The sequence below is a fragment of the Anolis carolinensis genome, chromosome 2 (assembly GCF_035594765.1).
Source record: "Anolis carolinensis isolate JA03-04 chromosome 2, rAnoCar3.1.pri, whole genome shotgun sequence".
NCBI classification, from domain to species: Eukaryota; Metazoa; Chordata; class Lepidosauria; order Squamata; family Dactyloidae; genus Anolis; species Anolis carolinensis.
The window spans coordinates 119,043,095-119,065,035 of record NC_085842.1 but is presented as its reverse complement, the minus strand read 5'-3'; the positions used below and the strand labels follow the sequence as shown (position 1 = coordinate 119,065,035).

The following is a 21,941-nucleotide window of genomic DNA, read 5'->3' as shown; positions in this document are numbered from 1 at the left end:
CTCAGTTTACAGTCCACAAATTTATCACTATATGGTTCATTTTACACCATTATATTTAATTATCAATAGCTTTTTCCTTCTTGAACAAATGTGACATAATTCAGGCACATGTCCCAATTTTCATTTGTGAGTTGTTGGTGAAGACAGAATTACAAGACTCCCTTTATTTAAAATAATTTATTATGAAGGCAAATACAACCACCTGGTCACTTTAGAAACCCATCCTGACCTATAAAGGCTACTCCAAAGTTCATAAGCCGTTGCTGTTTGTCATTGCAACCTTCAAACAGCAGAAAATAGTTATATCCATAAAGCCAACTCTCATCTGTCTTGTGATTTATAATACTTCTTTGATGTGGAAAGTTATTAGGCTGATATTTCATTTGTAGGCAAGCTGATTTCTGGGCAGGCGACGTTGGTATAGATGCTCACCTTTCTTGATGAAAGCAGTTTCCTGACCTTATTTTGATGTCTGTTTTATGTACTTTAATATGTATTTTATAGAAATGCAGTTTAATGTGGATATTTTATAGACATATATATATTTGTTGAATTTTTGCAATGTTCATTTTTTTGTCGTGTTGTAACCCGCCTCAAGCCACAGGGAGAGGTGAGGAAGAATAAAATTGTTGTTGTTGTTGTTGTTGTTGTTGTTAGGCCTGAGTTTGGAACAGATCTCCATATGAATGGCTTTGACAGATAATCTGTATTTGAAATTTAACAGGTTGAATGTCACCATACTTTTATATTGCCTTTGTAGTGATGCTTATGGTATCCTTAAAAAAAATCCCTTTTACATATGACTGCATGGAGTGCCGTTACATTCCCGCTGAAGTGATACCTATTGACCTACTTGAATGTTTGGCAGAAGCTGGGGATAACAGCGGGAGCTCACCCTGCTCCCCAGATTCGAACCGCCAACCTTTCGGTCAGCAAGTTCAGCAGTTCAGCGGTTTAATGCGCTGCGCCACCAGGGGCTCAACCTACATCTATGTATACATAAATTTATTGGCATTTATAATTAAAAACAAGTAGACACTTCAATCTTGTAGTACCCTTATTTACAGCCAATGGAATCCAAACTAAGAAATTAATTAACTTTGGATAAGTTTGCACAGGCCAAATAAAATATACTCACCTTGAACCCACTGCAGGTAGTCCAAATGATACATGGCCAGTTCCAGCAATGGAAGCACAGCTTCTGGTCATTTATCTGAATCAAACTGAATTGCAAGTTACTCTGGAAGCTAACTTGGTGTTTTTGACATGTGGCCAGCTGAATCAAGCCAGGGTCCACCCATCAAAAAGACCCACTCCTGTTTTGTTGGCAATACCAGAGCTTTACTGGCGATGTCATTTCTGGTGATCACATGGCTGGGTGTCGTATTGAGACCTCACCAGAAGCAATGCCACCAGCAGTGAAATGGCAGTGTCTCCCTGGTGAACAGAGCATTGGTGCCAATGTGCTGATTGCCTTGCTGATCATTTGTATAGCAGAATGGCTTTGGGGCACTCCCGTGATGTGTCCAGGTCAGCTCTGAAATAGGCTAATTGGGTTATTGTACCTGGTTAGACGCATCTTAAATAAAACAATGAGCTGTAAGGACACCCCACTGAAAAACATTTAAAGTAAAGGTAAAGGTTTCCCCTGATGTTAAGACCAGTCGTGTCCGACTCTGGGGGTTGGTACTCATCTCCATTTCTAAGCCAAAGAGCCGGAGTTGTCCATAGACACCTCCAAGGTCATGTGGTCAGCATGACTGCATGGAGCGCCGTTACCTTCCCGCCGGAGCGGTACCTATTGATCTACTCACATTTGCATGTTTTTGAACTGCAAGGTTGGCAGAAGCTGGAGCTAACAGCGGGCGCTCATTCCGCAAGTTCAGCAGCTCAGCGCTTTAACACACTGTGCCACCGGTTTCTTAATTAGACCCCTAAATAGTGCAATCAGATAATCAGGTATTCTTTTATCCTTCCTTTGAAGATTTTTCAGTGTCCGTTTTTCTTTAACAGATGGCAATCCTAGCATTCATTCTGATTACTGTTGTGGCCTTGAGCATTCATTCAGAAGCAAAACAAGAAATAAAAGGGAATGGTAAGTCTCTCTCTCTCACACACACACAGTCACATGCATATGTGATTCTCAAATGATAGGGAAAAGGTGTCTCAACTGAAGCTTTATCATCTATCCTTTTTTCCACAACAAGCCATATTTTTTTTCAAAATCCAATTATTACAGGGAGAGAAAGTGTGATGAAATCTTCTGGACAGGGGTGATTATTATTATGTTTATTTATACTCCTCTTTTTCTCTCCACCAGGAGATCCCAAGCGGCATCATAAAAAGCATTTCCATACAATTTAAACTCTACAAATATACAAATATTGAAGCAGAATTAAATATCACTGGTATTTTTTAAAAATCAGTTAATCCTTCCCTATGCTGTCCAAAGCTTACACACACACACACACACACAGGCAGTCCCCAATCTACTAACAAGATATAGGTTTGTTCTTAAGTTGAATTTGTATGTAAGTCAGAACAGGAACATTTTTTAAAGTGTAACTCCAGACAAAAGAAAAATATTTTAAAGTTTTGAATAGCATAGAGAAGGGCTAAGGTCCTGTGGTGTTTGTTTTGGTGTCTATGCCCCTGTTCAGAAAATTTCACCTTACTTTCTGTCCCTCTGATAACTGGATTTTGAAAAAAAAAATAAGTTTTGGAAACAAGGATTGATGATAAAGCTTCAGTGGAGACACCTTTTCCCTATGATAACTCTTTCAAGAGTGAATTTCCCTTCCTGGAGGCATATTTCTCTCATTTTCTGTTGTCTCACCCCCCGTTCTTATCTATGAGTTGCTTGCAAGTCAGATATTTGTAACTAGGGGACTGCTTGTATTGACTACATAGTAATATGGAAATATAATGACCAAAATCCTATAAAGACAAAGATAAGCTTAACTTAATATAGTACACTTTTACTGCATTATAAAGACAGATTTTATTTAAAGAATAATTTCTTTGATTGTTTTGCCAGTTGCTTGAGTTAAGATTAGCTGAGAATCTACTGTATATTAAGGATACAATGCTGAGCAGTGCTTTATTTTTTTATTTTTAAAAAAACAGCAGCAACAATGGTTTGTGAAAATACTCTGAAACTGGTTTTTAGAACATTATTTAGTAACAGATTTCAGAAAGTTCTAATTCAGTTCAAAACAGATATTAATAGTAGCTTTGAAAGAATCATAGAATCATAGAATAAAGCAAAGTAAATGAGTCATAGTAGGATAATAACACCTCTCACGTACAATTAAAAGAAAAATTCTGAACAAGATATAAAGTATTGTATAAAATATTGTATTCAGAGGGAGGAGGTGTCACCAATTGTTCCAGTGCACAGAATACTAATGAGCTTAATGCAGTTTAGGTGAATGGTGCAGTGAAATGTCATTTCCACAAAATAGTTATCAGTGAAATATATTGCAGAAATACCTAACATTTCATTTTTTAAAAAAAGCAATGCAGCATGTTTGGATTACACATCTCACTGTATTTGGAGAACAGAAATAAAATCTAAAACTGTAATGCTTATCCTTCTGAAATAATTCTCTTCTAAGGGATTATAAATTATTGCAATGTTTTTATTTTTTCCCCATTCTCAATGCCATTAGGAATAAGCATTGTGACCTCTCTTCTCTGGAGTCAGAACAATATACTACCAAACTGGAATAAATTACTTTTTGAATTACAATTCCCAGAATCTGGCCACACTAACTAATGGATTCTGGGAGTTGTAGTCTATTTTTTATCTAAGCTCTGCATATTGCATCAATAATGTCCTGGTCTCTTGTTACCAAAGAAGATAGAGGGAAATGGCCATTAGGAGGAAGAAAGTGGCAGGTATGAAGGAATACTTACAGTAGGCTCTCTCTGACTGAATGTTTATCATTCCTCACATTTGTTGCCCATTTGTGCTGCTAACTTGAAAGTATGGCCAGTTGAAGGTGGGCAGGGAAGGGACATAGCCTCTTAGAAAGTGGCCGACTGGGGAAGAGTTAAGCACCACTCTCTCAATAACAGCATTTCTGCTGGAAAATGACTTCCATTTTCTTCATCTGCATGACATACAGGGAGTCAATCTCCTTTGGTATTATATGTTCTGTGTCATCCTACAATATGCTAAGAAGAATTGTACTGGGCACCAACAACTTGTGGGTTAGATCCACTCTTATTTCAAGTAAACCTGATGTGGTAATCATGTGGCCCTGCATCTGTGTTGGACTACAATTCCCAGTAGTTCTGGCCAGTACCATCCATGACAAGAAATGCTAGGGTTGCAGTCCATCACTGCCAAAGCTTGTGTATGACTTCTACCTCTGAAATAGGTTACTTGAAATCAGTAAGATACACTTATTGAATTTCCATTGATTTCCATTGATTTAGTATGGCTAAATAATATAGATCTAATCATTAGCAATTAATGCAGCTATAAACAATGCATGAAACCAATTTTGATCCACTCTAATGCATGTCAGGATGGATATGTAATCCCTCATTAATTTGCATTCCTTTATATTCAATTCACAAATAATGGTCATCATGGCTAAGCAGACTCGGCCACACTGTCAGTAAGTTAGGTTTTGCCCCTCTCGATCTAATAAATTTTGGAGCTAAAGTGTGCTCAATTGTTTACCAAAGAGCCCTTGACACTGCTGCACAAAATGATCTTATGATCAGAGCGCAAGCTAGAGCCACTCCATACCTGGCTAAATTTAAATGCAACGTGGGCATGGAAACCTACCTCTTTTTTACACTTCCACTATATATTAGAAAACTTTTTACCCAGGTCAGATTCGAGCAACTTGACATTAAGTGGAGGACTCAGAACATTTTTTCTTAAAATGCCCCTATTACAACAGGATTCGATCTCTCTATTTAGAGCCTCATAAATGAGTATGAGAACCATACTCATTTAGAGAATAAGGAGAAACTGCACATCCTTCTACAGGGTTCAGATAAAAACTCTATTTTAAAACTGACCCTTTTTACACAAAAAGTGCTGGCCATCCGCGAGAAGATGGAAGCGGACAGCTGTGATATTAATGCCAATAACAACATCCAAATTTAAAATTTACTATGGACAAGCCACTAGTTTTACTTACCCTTGCCCCCGCCTAAACCTTACCTTAAGGGAATAATTAATTTTAATTTTAATCTTTTTATTCTGTATTTGCACAACTACCTAGGAATGGGTTGGTAGACTAGTAGGCCGGGATGCTTTGTATCTATACATGGTTTTACAGTATGTATGGGTAAGTGTGTACATTTTGTATGTTTCACATGTTTTGATATGGTCAAAATTGACTAATCAATAAAGAGTTGTTGTTGTTGTATATTCAATTGAGTGCATTGATTTATTTAATTTATACAGCCAGCTGAGTTAATTTGTCTGTAAATAAATATATTTATTTATGTTTGGTAAAATGGAACTGATTTGTTTGTTTTTATTTTTAAGGCACATGAGACTAGGTGATCATCCTTTTATCTGGTCAGCTAACACTGAGTTTTTTCTTTTCTTTCTCTCCCCCCCCCCCAATTTAAACATTTTGCAATGTTCAGTTCTAAAAGTACGAATAGAATGGACTACACATTCTACAATCCCACCTAAGAAAGTATTGATCACCTGCAATACATCTGATACATTTGTCTATTGGGAGAAAGACGGGATATGGAAAGGAAATGGCAAGTCATTGGAACTCTTACTCAAGGAGCCCCCAGATGCGGGTACTTACAATTGTCGGAGTAATGATACACACGAACTTATATGTTCCCAACCCGTTTGTGTTATGAAGGAACTTCCTAATGGGGAAATAGCTGAATCAGTTCTCAAAGACCTCAAAGGTAACTTCATGACTCACATTCTCCTCTATGCAGGGCTACCATATTAGGTGTTTTGAAATAGTTTCTCACTTATGACAACCTTAAGGGGACCTGTTATGTGTTTGCATTAGTAGGATTTGTTCAGAGGAGGACTGCCCTTGTCCCCTTTGAGGAAAGTGTGTGACTTACCCAAGGTCACACATAGGTTTCCAAAGGTTTTCAAAACTCAACAACTATAGCTCATTGTAACTATTGTAGCATTATTTAAAGAGAATAGCTGAACAGGCCCCATAGACAAAAGCAGGTGAGTGTGAAAAAGGATTGCTCTTTTAAACGTACCTGTTTATTGTTTTGAAAGCCAACATGGTTAAAGTGCTGGACTAGGACACTGAGAAATGAAAATTTGAATCCTCATTCAGCCATGGAAACCTACTGGGTGACTTCAGGCATGTTACTCACTCTCAATGTTAACAGAAGACAAAAATGACCACTTCTGAACAAATTCTGCCAAGAAAAGCCATAAGTCAGAATTGACTTGAAGGCACACAACTACAACTAATTCTTTCTTTTTTTTTAATTCTAGGACCAAATGATAGGACCTTCTTCAGATGTACTGCAAACAACTACTCTGGTAATTTCACATGCTTTTGGAGATCAACTATCCAAGATTCAGAGTTGAAGTTTGAGACTGAAGCTTGGTGAGCATCACCCTTCCCCCTCACCCCTCCCACACATAATTTAAAACCATTATTTTTAGTAAACAGGGTCACTTCATTATTCTATGTATAAGGAAAAGTGGGTATGTAGACAAAAAACCCGGGCAGACAATTGATGAGAAGCACTGTCCGTTTGAATACTCTAATGTTGTGGAGGTTGGAATTAACCTGTAGTCCAATTGCTAGTCTCAACCAGAGTCAGCTCATTGAGTCAATGTATCTGCATAAGTGTTGACTTACCAATCAGCAATTCAATACATCTACATTTGTTGGGAATATTAATTGGAAGTAGGCCAGCAACTAAAAACTGGGAAGAGACAACTAAACATAAAGGTGTCAATTAGATATATCTATAGTATAAATAGTGTTTCTGTTTTAAACTCTTTGCCTCAGTGTACTCATTATAATCTGGGATGAAAGCACCCAATGCTTTGAAGAGGAAAAAGCTAAGGCTGAGCCTCACCTCATGGTCTTTCCTGTCAGAATGTGGATTTTCCCATACAATAATAAACCTGGGAAAAATTCAAATTAACTGATTTAGAGGAAATGATGAACAGTGAGACTTCATTTGAAGGAACATAACAAGAACTAAGGCATTAGGTTTACTGAAACAAATAGTTTTGTGAACCAAAGCCACTTCCTCTCTCTCCTACTTTGATAATGAATTCAGTACAAATTAGTCTATAATGTCTTGGAGCAGCATAAAACAAACTTGTTTCCTCCTCAATTTGACAATATGACATTATTTTGTCTGGAGACTGACACAGAAGGATAATAGCATATCACCTCTTTATTAAGGATGAATAGTTGGATGAGACAATGCTGGCATGGCTGATGTTGTTCTTCCTATAGTAGGCTTACAATGCACGAGAGACAGGAGAACACTGTCTGGGAACAGTTTTATTTGAAGATCAAGGCCTTCCCAACTGTGGATGCATCTTATGTAAATGCTGACATGGAGTCTACCCTATGAAAGCTTAATTATGTAATAATTGAATGAATTTTTGATGTAGCATGTGATCTGTATAATTTTAGTTAGAAACAATATATGACTACTTCCCTTGAAAGCATTGTCTGAATACCTACATTTAAATATTCTACATGCTCTTGCTACTAAGATAAACAAAATTAGGAACCAGTGTTTTTAATCTTTTTGGGGGGGGAAATTAACTAACTCGGTTTCATCTTGGTTTTGAATTCAGGCCCAAAGGTACCATAACTTGTGGAGAGATAGTGAAGGACACTATAAATATGAATCGTGAAGGGACTGAGGGAATATACTCTGTTTCCTGCAAAAAAGAACAAAACTGCTTATCCACTGAAGAGTATAAACAAAGTGAGATGGATCTACATGTTTTCCACGGAGGTGTATGTGAAACCCACAAACATGCCTTCTTTTTCAAGGATATAAGTAAGTTGTGCAAAAAAGTGTCCTTTCTCAGTTTAGAAAAAGCTGGGAAAGAAATGTGGAACAAAGTCCTTTCTTCCCTCATCCACAATATTGGATACTAGCACTAGAGGGCAGTGTAAGGTCTCCTACATAGCAATTCCAATGAGCATAAGGTAAAGGTAAAGGTAAAGGTTTCCCATGACGTTAAGTCCAGTCATGTCTGACTCTGGGGGTTGATGCTCATCTCCATTTCTAAGCCGAAGAGCCGGCGTTGTCCATAGACACCTCCAAGGTCATGTGGCCGGCATGACTGCATGGAGCGCCGTTACCTTCCCGCCGGAGCGGTACCTATTGATCTACTCACATGGCATGTTTTCCAACTGCTAGGTTGGCAGGAGCTGGAGCTAACAGCGGGGTTTGAACCTGGGACCTTTCGGTCTCCAGGTCAGTGCTTTAACGCACTTCGCCACCGGGACTCCAATGAGCATACTCACTCCAAAATCAGTATTTCAGAAAATTTGGTGAATGGTATAAAATTGAATAATATGTTGTAGACAACCAGTATATCAGATCAGTAACAAGATATCTAGCAACCTTATCAAAATACTATATCAGTATCATAATAGGTGTTATTTACAAACTGACATCCTTTACATTATGGTATGATAGATTGTCTTCCTTTTGGTCAATGGTGAAAGGGTAGTACAATAACAGGCACACCCCACTACTCTTCTAGAGAATTTTCAAGCCATTTGGAATAGTGATTTCTATCTTCATTATTATTTAACCAGAGCCCACACCTCTTTGTGAGGAAAAAGGAAAGTCTTTGATAGTTGAAATAAAGCCACACTTAGTTCAATGCAAGAGCCAAGGAGGCACAGGACTTTGGTATGAGTTCCTATGCCATGACATGTTGGTTAAAATAGTGAAGGACTAAAACAGTGGTTTCTTAAATAAATCAAAGAGAGGGGCCAATAATCACTTATAGTCACTTTTGGTGCTTAAATAGGCAAGGTGGTATATCCCCTGTTACACACTAAGAAGAGGGATTTTTTCCTGTACTGAAACATCTAGGCCTAAATCTAACTGCTATTCCCAAGTAGAGTAGACGCATGGTATCTAATACGGAATGTTAAATCAATCTTTAATAAATCTGATTGATTCAATAAAGTTGAACTAGTACTTGGATTTAATCTGGGGTGAAAATGAAGTGGACCTTCAGAAATGGTTAATCTACAAATTCTAGTAACCCCAAGCCAGTATATACAATACAACAATAGGTGGAAGGCTGCACTTTGCCCCCTCCCTCATTCAGACAATATTGTAAAGACCTGAACATGTGCACACACACAAATACATGCAACATGTAACAGATACTTAGCTATCGGCCCTAACATAAATTTAGTTCCTTAGCTATGACATATTTATGGTAGTATTAATACCACCAGAGACCAAGGGCAATGGAATTAATGTATACAGTAAAACTGATGGTGATTTAATTTGCTCTTCCAGTAAAACCTGATACTACTGAGTGCTGGGTTCACCAAAGTGGCCTTTTGACATGGACACCCCCTAAAACCTGGAGCACACCGTATAGTTATTTTGGACTAACGTACCAGATCCAAATGGTTAGACACGGAAGGGAACAGGTAATCACTGTGAGATGTTCTTCCTTTTAAGATACTTTGATGCGCTATTCAGAGAGACAGCCATGTAAGCAGGTTTTAGCATAAGAAAGCATAAAGTCATCTAACTGGTTTATTCTAGCATTGGCATTTCAGGGTACCAACTCGCTTCTTCAGACTCATTACACAATTTCCATCAATGGGAGGTGTAGAATAGAAGCTATAAACATTTCATCTACTCTTCAGATGGGCCTCACAGACATCCATACACTCCATTACTGTTCTGTGGCAGCAGAAGACTGAAGTCTGCACAATCCAGCCAGGTCAAAACAGATTAGACTATGCTGACATGTCAACTTCCCTTCCCTCCTTCTTCCACTAATGTCAGCATGGAGTGTCTGTGACAGCCAAGAGCTCTCCCAGAGATCTGTGACCCTTTGCAGTGTTGATAGTGACATGGACCTGATCCATCCCCGTTTCCCTCTGCTGAAGAGAGGATGGCAACAGTAACCACATCAGATCAGGTCATGCTGTATACACTGTGCTCAAAATGTTGTTACCCAAACTCTGGGGGCATTCCCAGCTTTCTTTATTGCAGGGCTACATGGGTTTAACCCAGTTTATTCTACAATAAGAACCAGAAGTCCCTGAACATTATGTAGACATCCAAGAATGACCACTTAGCCACTTCAGGGTATACATCCAGTGTAGCCAAGCTCTGATGAATAGCAATTATGAAGATAATGGTTTTAGCCTTTTCCCTTTTGTTTTAATCTGATGGTGTATTTAATATACTTTATCCTGTTCAAATTATTCTGATGTTTTTCTCTAGAATTTTTATTATGTGTTATGCTGCTCTGAGACCTCACTATAGAGTATAGAATAGAAACATTTTAATTAGTATATAAATACAGACTTCATGCTCTTTGAACTAGATCAAATCCAAAGGGAAGCAGAAAGATCTGGGTAACAGAACCCATTCACATGCAGCAAACTGTCCTCTCTCTAACACAACCACTATGTGAACTGTATGCCTATTAGATCAAGAGCTCTTCTTATCCACTAAAGTTGTACATGCTTTTATTTTCAGATATGTGAAGTTACTAATGATGCACTATATCAAAATGGAGATCTTCTAGCCTGCTACAAGCGTGAATGCCGACATGAAAAGTGCTTTATTCGATCCAGAAATCGTTATCACAAAAGTTCTCCTTGGAGTGACTGGTCTGCAATGTGCAGGTATGATTAAATACACCATTGATTTCAACATCTGCAAGTACATCTTTGAGATTTTCCTCATGTCCTGTTCTCTAAGGTCAAATTCAGAGAAATCCCAAATTTCTAAATGAAATGGTGTGGTTTGAAATTATGATGTGACAATGAAAAGCAGGATACCTGATGCAATGTCAGCCTGCTGCTCCCGAAACAACATAAATGTTTAACTTTAGTCATGTATTTCTAACTGTTTGGCTATACTTTCAAGCCATGGATAATGTATACAAGGAAAAAGAGATGACATTCATGCCAGTTATGTATGTAGTGGCAACATATATGTTTCTCTCTAACATTTCATTTTACATTTCAGGAATAAATCTCAAAGGAATGACAAATCACCCATTCGTGAAGATAAATCAAAAATAGAAAAATGCAGATGTCAGAATTGAAACTGAAAAGCTGCTGGACATGTCTGAAGTTTACTATTGTACTTGTTATTTATTATTATAAATATTATTATAATTATTATTATATATTATTTTATTTTTTCATGCATACTTGAATGTGACAGGTACATAAATAATTTCTGTTCTTAAAAAAGCTGGCACAGTTTGAATTAGAATTATAATGAATTCCTTGTATACCACCTTACTATATTTTATTTTATTATAAGCTAAAAAAGATAACAGCAAAAAAACACACACACACAAAAATTCATCACCATTGCTATTGTTGCAATAGTAGAATATAAAAAAGATTGCTTATGAATGCAAAAAAAGACAAAACCTATTAGGATGGTGTAAGAAAACACACAGATTTACATTTTCAACCTCTGAAGATGCCTGCCATAGATGTGGGCAAAACATCAGGAGAGAATACTTCTGAAACATGGCCATACAGCCCAGAAAACATACAACACAAATTTAGATTAGATAGCTGATAGACAGACAAAAATCTAACATCTGTAAATTTGTATAATTTGTCTGTTTAATATGGTATTTTAATCTACCTATCAATGTATTGTGTTTAGAAAATTAACCAGTGCTCTGATAGTGTATCAGAATGTCATCTGTTTGAAAATACATAAGTAATGTAATTTTACTATTTGTGGTTTTTTATTATCGTGGATGACAATGTTATCAGCAGGGATTTGACATGGTTGCTAAATGAAATCTACATGTTTAAAAGAAATATACACTTACTGCTAGATATTATCAATTAAAGTCATCACTTTTTTATCATCACAAAACCAAATAAATTCAGAAGTTTTTAAGATTGATTACAAAAATAATTTTAAAACAATGGTTTAAATTTTTTGCATTTTTACAAAAATATTTCTAGAAAAATGTGTAAATATAAAGATTTTTAGAAAAAGTATACATTTGAAAATAAATTATTGGTTTTTTGAAGAATGTATTTTGTTAAAAAAAAACATTAAAATTTTATTCAGTCAAAAACCAGGCCTTGGATTTTTATTTTATTTTTTACCCACAGCACAGAGCTTATAAATATAATAATATTTGTGTGTGTATGGGCGACACACCTCCATATAGGGGAGGAGAATTCAAGAACAACACAAACTCAAGAATATATTTTGGGTATAAAATAGGCCACAACTTTTTATTGTTTACAGAACGAGGGTTGGCTGCCATGCATGGGTCCTGGATCAAAGATCGGTCAGCCCGCTGCTGACCGATGCCTCAAACCAAGCCTGGGTGCTACCAGAACCAAACCAGGTCATCGGTACCCACGCACCCCCAGGGGACAACCGGATACTCCCCCTTCCTATCAATGAGGGGGGGAGGGTAGTAAGCAAGCCAGATCCAGGGCCCATGCCAATGCTAACCCGGAGTTGTGACGAATGGGCAATCGAAACCACAAGTAACAGAAACAAGAACAATGAATATGTAGGGTGGGAGGGATGGCACAAAGAAAAGCAGACCGACTGCCTGTTCAGGCCTACTGGGAAGCCTAAAATGGGGCTGCTGGGCCAGCCCCCCAGTAGGTCTAGCCAATCAGAAGGTGGGGCTGGGCCTGCCTCCTATTGGCCCAGGGGCCCAGCGGCGGGAAAGTTTCCCGCCGCACAGGGGGCTTCTGGGAAGAAGAAGCCCCCCGCCGGCACCATGACAGGGGCTGGAGAGCACCCCATGCAGCAATAGGCATAGCCTTGTAAGTCAGGCCATGCATTACTTGGAAATGTTACTTTTTTGGACTACATCCACCTGCTTCCCCATTATAATATTGCTATACTGGTTATTTTAATCTAAAGGAAGAGAAGCAAAGGTCTTCTTTTGTGTACAGTAACAACCCCTCTGGATGCAGCAGTCCAGTCAGGGATAAGAGAGGCAGACTATGTTTAGGGCACGTTTTCTAGCCCTCTCCCCATATGGGGCGAGCAGGGTGGATCCTAAAAAGGGCTGCTCAGTCATGGATACAATGGCTGAACTACTCAACTGCCTCTGTGCCGTCGCGCCTGGGGCTGTAACTCTTAGTGAAAGAGGCATGGACGTGACATCTTTCCCCAGGGGATTGCTTCTTGCCCTCCTTTAGGGAAACTGGAACTCCCAAGGACCAAACACTGTAGATAACTAAAAAACTGGGTTTATTGTTCACAAAGGGGGTAAAAGAAAATATACATTACAGTCTTTGATTGTTTTAAGTCTGTGGAGCTTTTCCAGATCCCTCTTTCTCTGGCTGTGAATGCCGGAGCAAACTCAGCCTCAGTCCAAAGACCTATGTCTGAAGACACAGTCTTCCTCTGTTGCCAAAGGACTGATATGAAGGCGCTTGAGACTCCTCAACGTTGTTCAGGTTGGCCCTGAACATGAAGTGTAAGTCCCAAGGGTAAGAACCTCAGAATTGGTGCTGAGAGGTAATTTTTCAAGGGCTTTCAGAGCCAAGTCTCTCTCTCACGTCCATCTGGTAGAGAGCTTGCTGGTGGAATGAAAAGGAGGAAACACAGTCCTAATCCAGGAAGAGGTGGAGCCAAACAATTTAGCTGAGTGAGCAATATAACAGGTACAAACAACATTGACTGACAGATATAAATAACCAATCCAACTATATTTACAGGGTAAAGGCAAAATCAGGAATGACACAACAATTCAAATCTTGCAACTTACAGATCCACATATAGATGGCGCCACTCGCGCCGTCACAGCCTCGGAGAATGACTAAATCTATATCCATTGCCCATGTGCCAGTCTGTGACTCAGGGCTTCCAAATTTCACAGTCCTATCCCCATCACCACTCACTGATCGCCATGGGACTTTTGTTGGTTTTGTTTTATTTTTCTTGGAAGATGCTTGTACATGAATTTGATTTATGTGTGGAGATGAGTGCATATCCGATCAACACACAGTCTTCACAGAATGAGAGTCCCATCCAGTGGCATGATTAACATGAGGACAGTGGATTCTCATGTGTTGGAGCCTTCTTCTTCCTTCACAGCCATTGTAACATGTGCCATGTATCTTCCGCCTTCTCGGCCATTGAGATCTTCAGATTGTGCTTTCTCTGGTTCCTCCCCTGCGGCCCTGCCACCCAAGGAAACCCCCCTGGGAGCACATGAATCAGATGTTTTCACCAGAAGGCTAATTGGAATATGCAAGCCCCCTCACCACAACAAGGTGACAATCCATTGTGGGGTAATCATCTTGCAAACAAAAAAAGAAAAATGAACTTTGGAATGTGGAACATATGGACATTGTTGGACAAGACAGACAGATTCCATCAGCATTGCCTCCGAAAAATCCTGCAAATCTCTTGGGAAGACAGGCAGACAAATATCAGCCTTCTGGAAGGAGCAAAGACCACTAACATTGAAGCAATGATCCTTAGCCATCAACTTCGCTGACTGATCACATTGTCTGAATGCCCGATCACCATCTCCCAAAGCTATTACTCTACTCTCAGTTCAAGAACAGAAAACTGAATGTTGGTACACAGGAAAAGAGATTTAAAGATGAGATTAAAGCTAACCTTAAAAACTGTGGCATAGACACTGAGAACTGGGAGGCCCTAGTCCTTAAGTGCTCTGACTGGAGGCCAGTTGTGACCAATAGTGCTGTAGAATTCAAAGAGGCATGAATGGAGGGCAAAGGGGAGAATTGTGTCATGAGGTAGGTGCATCAAACCAACCCTGACTAGGACTGCTTTCCACTTGGAAATAGATATCCTCACTATGAATGAACATGAAGGTCAATAATTGGTCTCTACAGTCACCTGTGCATATGTGTCTTTTTACAGATTTGTAAAATCATGTCTATCTTTTATGATAAATGAAGTAAGCAATGTTATAATATAGTGGAAAGAGACCCATTTTGACAAATGGAAATGAAGTGAATGAATTCCTAATGGAGGAAAACCATAGATAAAAAGTACCCCTTACTGCAAAATGTATTACTGTATTTTGCAGCAATCTTCTATCAGGGACTGACAATCTATATAGGGAGATGAACCATAAAGTTCTACTCAGGTAAACTCTGCTTCATTTTCCCTTTTTTCCTGCACACTGTCCCCCAACATGCCCATGTACTTGCTAGAATAGGTCAAGGTGGCTGAGAAGCATCTAGTTCTGAGGAAGACATCATCTTGGACTCCCAGGGTTCCTCTGGAAGGCCCAGGAAGTAGTGTCATTGTTGTGTGAGCTCACTGTACAAGGGTGTGAGGGAGAAATGTGTTTTTGGTTTACCTCCCTTCCCCAACCACTGTAGGGTCACATTGGGGGTCATTTGAAGAAAAAGGATCTCAAGGGGATTGTTGAACACTACAGTGAGCATAAAAAGACATATAGCTGGCATCCTGTTAATGACTCTAGAGGATGTATGCCTCTGTTACTCACTTTGTGGCCTCTGCAAAGTTTAAGATTCTGTACTGAACATACAATGACCAAATCCTGACAAAAACTTCCTTATTAAAGCTATTCCACATCATCCCACACACACATCCATTTATTGGTCAGTGGAGAGTTGGGAGTGACAGAGCACTGAATGCAGAGCAATATGAATCTTCTCCAGGACCTTCAGAGGGTCTTTGCTGATGGCTGATACTGTGCATCCAACCACAAGTGGGGCCTTGTTATTCACTGGGGTTTGGATCCAGGATCCCCTGTGAACAGGCCTGTAGCCGGGGGGGGGGGGTGTTAGGGGTTCACCCCCCCTCAAAATTCTCAAAACCCCTCCTGAATTTTTTTTCTGGCTATGGCCCTGCCTGTGAATATCAAAATTCATTGATGTTCAAGTCCCATTATATATAGTGGTGGAGAAAAGCAGTGTCCCTTATATTTAAAAGTTTGCTTTTTGAATTAAAAAAATTCAAGCCATAGATAGGGAACTGTGCATGCAAAATCCATGGATACAGTTCCCCAGCTGTATTGGTTGAGGGGGGGGGTCAACAGTTTAAAATATAAGGTTCAGAGTAGGTGAGAGGAAATATGTCATAATTCTGGCATTGAGAAACTCTATGCCACAGTTCCCAGTCCATGATCTCTGTCCTATACCAGTATTAGATTGGTTTATGTTGCTAATAGGATTTCAAGTATCACATATAAAACCCCTTCTGCACCCTTTTGATAATTAAAGAAGAAAAAAGTTTGACAACCCCAGCATATCATTACCCCCAGGTATCAACTTTCCTACCCACTATTTTTGTTTTAAAATCTGGTCTTACATCCAGTCCTTAAATGGGGGTGGGGTGTTGAATTTTCCATTGCTGTTTCAAGCATGTCATTCTCTGCCCAGTTTATGGTATCTTCTTGCTGTTAGGAGGATTCTTGCTATTTTTGTCAGGTTTTTCCAAAGCTTGGCTATGTAACAAGCTGCAAATCCAATATTCAGTCCATCGCGCAAAGTCTCCCGGCTACAGCTCCATCAAAGACATTGCTGCCAGCAATTGACTACCTCAACTCCCAACTATTTATGCTGGTCTCACAGCTGCATCCAATTGCCACCCATCTTCTCTGCCAAAGGACTGGATCTACGAACTTGAATTCCTTCTCTTCTTAGCTGCAGCCAAGCTGGAATGCTTAACTCTTTGTCTTCCAGCTCAGGGACCTTTTCCTTCTACTACATAGATGGGGTAGGGAGAGACTGAGGGCTTTGTGGCTCATTGGACAAGTGACTCACAGGCTACATAATTCTCAACTTTCTTTATAGTAAGAACAAGAAGATGCAAAACATAATGACAGATGTAGTTTGAATTTGGTACAACTAGCTTTCCAGAAATATCTGGAAAGGGAGACATAGAGCAGGGCTGAAACAACCTGAAAAGTGCTAAAAGGGTAGAATTAACATGTTCTAGATGTTATGCCATTCTATTATGATGAGCAAGAATAGGAAAACATTATTAAGATCATGCTCATAATTGTTCCATAACTCAGTCATGGTAAAACCTGTCTGTAGTGAAACTGTATTGGGAAAATGTTGAAGAAACTGAATGAGCTGGATAATTCAGTTGGTAAAAGAAAAGAATGAATAACAGGAAAGGGGAAGAGGTTTTGAAGAACTGTGTTTTTTAGATATGATCACATTTTGACGTTATGACCAGTCTTCATTTGCCTGTTCTAAATCATGTGCCATCATCCCAGTTGGTAAAATCTTTGCCCCTAAGGCACAAAGTGGCTCTAACCCCAAACATTCTGCAGAAATTTCTTATACTTCGACCTTTCACCTTATATGTGCATGTCTGCATTCTATGTAAGGTAATAAGTAGAAAGGACTACATCTGGAAAAAAAATGCCATTAGCAATGTTTCTATCTAACTAGTTCTAATCTGAGAGGCCACGTTGAGAGCTAAGGAACTGTGGATCCATCCAACTCTTAGCTGAATCTATCAGTGAACAGGATAGAAGTGATGAGAGTGAGGGACCCAGATCAGCTCAGGGTTGTTGCTATACCCTTCTCAGATAAGGAAAAAGTCCTCCTCAAAGACCAGCCAGTCAGAAAATCCATGGCTAAAGCAGAGTTGGCATGACAAAAATTCCACTTTTATTTAAATGTGCCAAGGTTAATTGTTCAGTCATTTTGACATTAAGAGTTTTCATGTATATCTGCTCTTTTTCTCCCTCTTGAATACATACTGGGTTGTTGTTGTTTTTTTACAAATATGGTACAGAAAAATGAAAAAAAAGTTTTCTTCATCATTCTTAGCAGCTTATTGCCGTCTACATTTAAACAAATGCATGCAACTAGCATTTTGTCTTTGAACATCTTATGACGAAGTTCAACACTTGCTAAGGTAATCCATGCAACCATGGAACATTTTTACACAATGCTTATTCTTCATTCAATTGTTTCATCCTTCAACATAATCACTAATTATGACCTCAAGATCAAGGCACCATAAGAAAGTACACAAAAGAATTCAATCCAGTCTATTGTATTACTGCTGTGAGATCCAACAATAAACGTATGCTTTGTTTAGGAAAGCAGTCCGTGAAATATTCATGGATTTTCTTGCCAAAAATAAGATTTGCTATGTTTCTAAACCTGCCTTAAAGTATTTTCAATAAAACGTGATGGAAAATGTATGGTTGATTTCCAGGATAGTTCACATTAATATAAATGCAATAAATGCACGATCTCTATTCTGGTATTTCTTATAACCCAGTTCCTCCTTTTTCGTGGCATAGTGTACTGGAGGATTCCTTTCTTCAAAAATGGGTAAGAGAGCACAGATTAGTTTTTAACAAACCACCACAATGTCCAAATAACAATAATGTCAAGAAAAGGTTAGGATATTTGTTGCTCATATTATCATATTGCAAACTCAAGTTCAAGTTCATATTGCAAACTGCAAGTTCAAAATCATAGTCCAGAATCAGTCCAGTGGTCAATACTTAAAAAGTCCTCAAGTATTGGACTGCTAGGAATAATGCTCAAATGTTTGTTCCATAACCATGTCTAGCAAGGCTATTCTATGCTAATCAAGGTGATCAATTGCAGTTATTCACACTTGCCCTTCATATTATCCAACATTTTTGCTTCTCCAATGCTCTGCTGGCCCGTTTGTGTGGTTTGGGGGGGGGGGGCACCAAAATTTCTCTTCGCTTACACTTGAAAATTACCTTGGGCCAGCTCTGGGTGAGGTGTATTCCAGATCGGTCCCCATATTGGTAGGCAATGTACTCTCCCAGCCATTGTGAGAGTGGGAGAGTCCTGATTGCCCAGTGAATATCATCCACAACCATTCCCCAAGCCATAGCAGTCCCCAGTCACAACTTGGGTCCTACCTGTCAGCCATTGCCTGTAGTGACATCAGCCAAGGGGATAGGGAGGGCAGAGAGGGAACTGTTCCCTCATCTACCCCTTCCCTCCCCTTCTCCAGCTGCCTTGCCACCCCAGCCAACATCACTATAGGAAACAGTCGACTGGTAGGACTCATATTGCAGCTAAGGAGGACCAAAGGGAATGATAACTACCATCCTTTGTCCCCAGGACACCTGAGCCTGGGAAGAACCAGATAATAGTGAGAACAATTGTGATTGGTTCTGGTTGCCTTTGTGAGCCACCCTGGTGGTGAGGTATAAATAAAGATGATGATGATGATGATGATTAGAATTAGAATTCTGGGCCTAAAATTGGAGTGTCCAGTGTCCACCCAAATTAATTAATACAGGGCAAGGATGTGTTAAAGTGGCTTTGTCTTATGCTACCATGAATTAGCTCTATGCAGAGTTTGGCCACCACAAAGCTAATCCAGGGCCTTGGTCAAGAAGAATAAAAGCCACTAAAAAAATGACACAATTTTCTCCTGATGTTTAATATTCCAAATTGCTGCAACCTGCAATGTGTAATGATACCTCCACATATAACTCTATATATAGATGGGTGCAATTCATGCAAATTCCCTCTTTTAAAGAAAGATGTAACCAAGGAACATGTGGGATTCTTGGGCTCCACATTACTAATTTTCTATACACACAAGAAAAAAAAATATTAGTATTAACTACTATAAGTTTTTTGGGTTTTTTTTTTTTTGCTCCATTCAAATCATCACCAATGAACATTTTCTGAGTGTGGCTCCTTAGATAGTGAGGTCAGCATTATCGACAATAAAGAACAGACATATTTCGCATTGTAGAAATATCAAGAAGAAGAAAATAGAAGAATGGTCACATTTGAGACCTTAATATCAGCTAACATAAATAACACAGCCCAATTTAAAAAGCCTTTTTTCGTAGTGTCTTCGTTTTTAGGCCTGATTGAGAAACTTGCATTGCATAGACCACATCAGCTCTAGTTTCTTACATATGTTTATTTTGATATTTTATGAGTGAGCACTTAAAGACTGGTATAAATAAACTAGAGCTGATAGGGGAAAACTGGTGCCATTTTTGGAATCAGCAGGTGAAATATTCCCAGAAAAAGTTTATACTTGAGGCACCAAAATGTGTGTTGATCAGTGTTATATACCATGATTATTAACAATATACTTGGGTATAGGGAGTGCTTAAAATAGTAAATTCATTGTTAAGCTGTAATCTTTGAGAAGCATCCACTTCACGTCAGACTGAAGTGAAATTACGTAGGAATGTCCATTGTTAGAGATCATTCCGATAAATGATTTCAGCAAATAGTTGATTGTTGCTTTAGATATGGAGTGCTATAAGTATGACCATGCATGCTACAAGCAACTTTTTGAGCAGAACAAACCATTGGCTAGATCTGGAGAGAATAAAGGCCTGCCTCCATTAACCATGAAGACAAGGGAACTACTTCTAATTCTTTTTCTAGCAGACAGCTTCTTCCTCTTAGGTAAGCAATGTGGTATGATCGTATCATCTACACTGACCATTTCCAAATTGTGGTAGCTAGACAACAAACTTCCACAAGGTGCATTAGTGTTCTGTGGTTTGTGTAACCACCATCCAAGCCTCAAACTGATTCAAAGATTTCCTATGGAAGTATTTGCATAGTGAAACTATTTTCTTCAATACTGGCTTGAAACTACATTAAATGGTCAGTTTAGATGGGGCTTTAGTCTCTATACATAAGGACCACTTATTTCTCCCCTCCCCCTTTCCCATTAAAACAAAATCCTAGGATACTTTAAGATAAATAAGAGTCATGTGTTTTTGCCACTTTGGTACACATATGGCATGTGACTGCTACATGTCCGACATATTAGTTTGTGATTAGGAAAATGAGTGTGCTGAGATAATAAACACATTAGGACCTCATCATATGGATATTTTCCTCCTTTTTCTCTCCATGTTAGCACACTAGCAAAACAGAGTCCCACAGAGGCCATCCCACAAAACACAACAATTTCTGGTAGCCACCCGAAGGAATCTGTCTTGCCAATGTGCAACTGCTCTATGGTTCCCATCCCCACCCCATTTCTAAGAGAAATTTGCTCCAGAGCCATAGGAGGCGAAAAAAGGGGAAGGGACAATTAAAAGTGGAAGTAATAAATTATTCATCCTAAAGGGTCAATTAGTCCCCTGCTAGCCAGCCACACCCTTGGGGCATTTTTAGGTAGCCCCCTTGCTTCCTTTTTCTGAATTCTATGAAGGCCTTCTGCAAGGGTGGGTATCTACAATGTGCTGACTTTCTGCTGAGCCAACTTCTCCCTGAGATCTGGATACACTGGGATCTGCTGCAGTACATTAAAGGGCTGAACTCAGAGTTTCCTGTGACTTCCTTTAATGCTCTGTTTATCCTTAAATCCATACCAAAATGCACCTTGTCAGTGTGCATTTTGTGGCCATTGTAGTTTCAAGTCATCTTGAAGCTGCATTAAAGTGTCATTATACTGAAAATTCCCCCTCTGAGCAGCACCCAGGACCACCTCCTTCCTCCCAGCACCTTTCCCCATGTTAGGAGAAGAGGTGTGGGACTCAATGGAAACATGAAATATGGCCTTCTCTCCCATTTCACATGTTGGAATGCTTTGTTGGCCTTGAAGCCTTCCAAGTAAAAGGTCCAGAGGAAGATGATTTTGCATCCAAGCTTATAATTGTTGAAGTGGCCAACTGGATGACTGTCCCTGCCCTACCCTGCCATCTTATAATGTTATGCAGATAGCCAGTGTGGAAACTCAATCTAGAAAACAGACTGCTTAAAAATCTTAGTAAGTAAAAGATGAATCTAATGTTAGGAAAATATATTGGC

At 39.1% G+C, this 21,941-nt stretch overlaps 1 protein-coding gene across 1 annotated transcript in view; it reads left to right on the top strand.

The window, feature by feature from the left end:
- Window positions 1-12,277, top strand: part of il12b (interleukin 12B) — a 50,136-nt gene extending 37,859 nt beyond the window's left edge. The window contains exons 3-9 of the mRNA XM_008104649.3: window positions 2,014-2,095; window positions 5,620-5,901; window positions 6,464-6,578; window positions 7,799-8,007; window positions 9,499-9,635; window positions 10,702-10,850; window positions 11,197-12,277. Of these exons, the coding sequence (XP_008102856.1) occupies window positions 2,014-2,095; window positions 5,620-5,901; window positions 6,464-6,578; window positions 7,799-8,007; window positions 9,499-9,635; window positions 10,702-10,850; window positions 11,197-11,275 (1,053 nt within the window). The 3' untranslated portion in view covers window positions 11,276-12,277. The remainder of the gene's footprint in view (window positions 1-2,013; window positions 2,096-5,619; window positions 5,902-6,463; window positions 6,579-7,798; window positions 8,008-9,498; window positions 9,636-10,701; window positions 10,851-11,196) is intronic.
- The last annotated feature ends 9,664 nt before the right edge of the window (window positions 12,278-21,941 follow it).